General features: G+C 48.6%; 1 protein-coding gene across 1 annotated transcript in view; it reads right to left on the minus strand.

Moving 5' to 3' along the window:
* Positions 1–228: 228 nt before the first annotated feature.
* The window catches only part of PTPRN (protein tyrosine phosphatase receptor type N), an 18,957-nt gene continuing 15,727 nt past the window's right edge, over positions 229–3,458 (minus strand). The window contains exons 20-23 of the mRNA XM_069104487.1: positions 2,268–2,321; positions 1,701–1,765; positions 1,401–1,474; positions 229–1,112 (exon numbers count right to left, since the gene is read on the minus strand). Coding sequence (XP_068960588.1) covers positions 1,041–1,112; positions 1,401–1,474; positions 1,701–1,765; positions 2,268–2,321 — 265 coding nt within the window. The 3' untranslated portion in view covers positions 229–1,040. The remainder of the gene's footprint in view (positions 1,113–1,400; positions 1,475–1,700; positions 1,766–2,267; positions 2,322–3,458) is intronic.

Genomic DNA, 3,458 nt, shown 5'->3' on the forward strand with positions numbered 1-3,458 from the left:
ATGAAACAAACTTTGTTTTAGTTTAGGGTTTCATGGATGAACACCTTCGGTGGTGGAGAGATTGGGGTGATATTTGGGACCACAGGACAGGTCCAGAAGGTAGAGGAAGGAGGTTGATACATTGGCAGCCCAGGAATGAGCTATTAACATTTTCTACTAAAGAGAAGAAGATAAATCTGGCAGGTAACCAAGCCCCAGAACTGGGAGAGAGAGACAAGAGGCTGGGGGTGGGGCCTTGAATGTCAGGCAGACAGAGATAGGCAGGAGCCACAGTTGCAGTTGCACAGACAAAACATGGACTTTATTCACATCGATACAAAATTAGATCTTTCTAGAAAGGTTGATGTACCACTGAAGGGAAAGGGAGTCGAGAGGCAGATGGGCAGTTGGTTGGGAGAGTAGGGAGAAGGAAGAGGGATGGCCCAGAAAGGGCAGGATGCCAGAACCACAGTCCTGGAGCAGAGAGGCTGGACTCTCTCCTCCCCAGGGGGAGGTTGGGCAGCAGCTATTTGGGCTAAAGCTTTTATAAAGTGGGAAAATGAGAGTAGGACTGGGAGGATAGTTAGATAGAGAGGGGGAGTGGAGTTCAAGGCTGGAAACTTCCCTGACCCCAATACTTTTACTCATACTAAAGGTATACAATAATTTAGAGGTAATCCATCATGACCCTGGGGCCCTTGGGGAGACAGGAGCTGGAAGGCCAGGCAGAGAAAAAAAGAAAGAGGCCTGTAGGTATAAATTTATGCCCTCCCTCCCCCCCCCTTCCCTTATCTTGCAGACAACTGCCCTTTAGTGGAACCTGGGGTTCTTGAATGTGAGAACCCCCAAGATCTGGGGTGTGTAGGAGAAGGGTCCGACTCCCACTCTGTTTTTTGGAGAGGGGCTCAGGTTTAGCTCTGAGAAGCCCAGGGTAGAGTGGAGCAGGAGCTAGAGTAGGGAATGCTGGCATAGGACAGAGATACTTGCACAGACCATGAAGGAGCACAGGGGTTGAACCATGCCCACAGGAGGGGCAGGAAGAAGAAGCAGCAGCAGGCTGTTCACTGAGGCAGAGCCTTCAGGATGGCGTTTACTTCTTCTGCTACTGCTGTCAGTGCAAATTCAAACTGGTCCTAGTGGGAGGGAGAGGGAACTGTGTTAGAGGATAAGGGCCAGGCCTTGGAGGAGATAGAAAACCCCCTGTTGGGAAGAAGAGCCTGTATAATTTGGGGACTTGTGATAGGAACAGAGATATGTAGGAGAGAAGAAGGGATGGGGGTGCAGATTGCTTTGGGGATATCAACTATACCAGCTTTCCCAGGGGCCAAGAAGTGGGCATATGGTTAAAAAAAAGAGTAAGAGTGGGGGGATTGGAGGTTGAGAGAGGGGATGAGCCCAGGGACAAAGGGAAAGAGAGTCACCTTGGTGCGCACAAGGCCGGGCCGCTGGTCTCGAACATGCTCCAAGGTAGCAGCAATGTCAATTTCCTTCACTCCTGGCAGAGGGGGAAACATAGGGGATTTTAGGGGAGTGGAGGAGACCCCTGAGGAAGAAGGGTCTCAGGAAATGTTAGGCATTCCCAGAGGGAGACTGGGGTATGACAGCCTGTCCCTCCCAAGGCCCTAGAAGCAGCTGTAGAATTGGATTTTGCAGATAGAAGTTCTCAGAGGAACAGCAGAAGACAAGTTGGAAGTGAGGGAAAGGAAGGGAAAAGGCCTCACCTTTTGCCATCCGGTTCAGCACCATGTCAATGAGGATGTAAGTACCAGTCCTCCCAGCTCCATCACTGCAATAAAATGTATGGGGCATGGGGTTGGGAGAGCACAGGTCCCATTTGGAAGGGAAAGGGAGTACAGAAGCTCAGACTGGGGTTAGAAATGTGTACTCAGGTCAGAGATTTGAGGTCTGGGATCAGAGACCAAAGGTTGAAGGAAAGGTCGAAAAAAATGAAACATGGAAATTAGGGATTAAATTGTGAGGGGCTTCCCATAAGATTGGAGCTATTCTGGAAACATCTGCATTAATAATTTTATTATTAGAGAATGGTTTCTTTAAGTTTTCATTACCTCTATTGTTTATTCCTCCCAGCCCAATGTGAGGGGAGAAGAAAGGGCCAGTGGAGTGGGGGTAGGGGACTAAAGAAGGAGCAGCCTTGGGTATATAACCTGAACACCCACCCCCATTCTTATCCTGCTTGTACTTAATAACAGACACACACACACAGACACAAATACACACACACAGACACACACACAAACACACACAGACACACACACACAGCCCATTACCTGCAGTGCACAATGATGGGGCAGGATCTTCCACGGTAGCACTTGTTCACCTTCCTACAACAAAAATCAGGTGTGAGGCAGAGGCACAAAAGTTCAATTGAATTCAGCCAACATTCATTAAGAACTGACTCTACATGAGGCACCATGACCAGCTCTGGGAGTACAAAGAAAAAAGAATCGCAGTCCCTGCCCTCAAAGAGCTTACATTCTGCTGAGGGGGCACAACATACACAGGTATGCATAATACAAAGTAATGGGTGGTGAAGGGGGCAAAAGAGAGATTTTTGACTAAGACCTTTAGACATGTTAAAAGAAGAGCAGAGCGCTTCTATCTGGAGGTGGGATTTGGGTGAATCAGGGAGGGTTTCACAAGGAAGGAGGCACCCAACCTAAGCCTTGAGGGAAGACAGGGAATCTAAAAGGCAGAGAAGAAAAGGAAGTATATTCTGGGGATGGAGGGTAGGGGGGATGGCTCAGAGGCAGGGGATGGAAGGTAGAATTGGAGGATTCACTAAGTAATCCAGTTTGGCCAAAACAGGTTGTATGAAGAACAGTAATAGCTGAAGACAGGGGCTGAGGGCAGATCTCGAAGAGCCGAGATGCCAAACTAAGGCATAAATCAGTTGGAAAAGGGAGGCATAGTTTGTCACCTATCATTAGGGACTGACATGACGTCATCCTAGGAAGGGTTGGGCCCAAAGTGCCTTTTTGCCTTTAATGTCTTCCCATTGCTACCCTGTTTAGTCCTCTTTGGGTTCTGGTTTCAATTGTCCAGTAGCTTGATAGGATCCCCATGGAATCACTGGAACTACACCCAGGTATAGGTTGGAGGAGGACAGCCAAAGAAAACTGGGGAGCAGGGAAGAGGAGAGGGCAAGGGCTAGAGGCTACACCTCAGTTTAAGGAAGGCCACACCTTCCTTTGGGAATTAGGGGTAGGAGGACAGAGTCTAAGCCTCTAGAATTGGGAGGATTCTAGATTTCTTATATGTCCCTATAGGAATCTTTCCCTTGCCCTGTTCCTGCCACCCAAGTCCAGCTCATCACAGAGAATAGCCCTCTGTCTCTTGGGATCATATGGTGGTTCCTTTTCCCCATCAGCTTTTTCTCCCAATTCCATAGTCTGTCTTTCCTTCCTTCCTTCCTTCCTTCCTTCCTTCCTTCCTTCCTTCCTTCCTTCCTTCCTTCCTTC

Source organism: Petaurus breviceps, unplaced genomic scaffold (assembly GCF_028583685.1).
Source record: "Petaurus breviceps papuanus isolate PSGF00001 unplaced genomic scaffold, PetGlider_PUasm1.0 688, whole genome shotgun sequence".
In the NCBI taxonomy this organism is placed as follows: domain Eukaryota; kingdom Metazoa; phylum Chordata; class Mammalia; order Diprotodontia; family Petauridae; genus Petaurus; species Petaurus breviceps.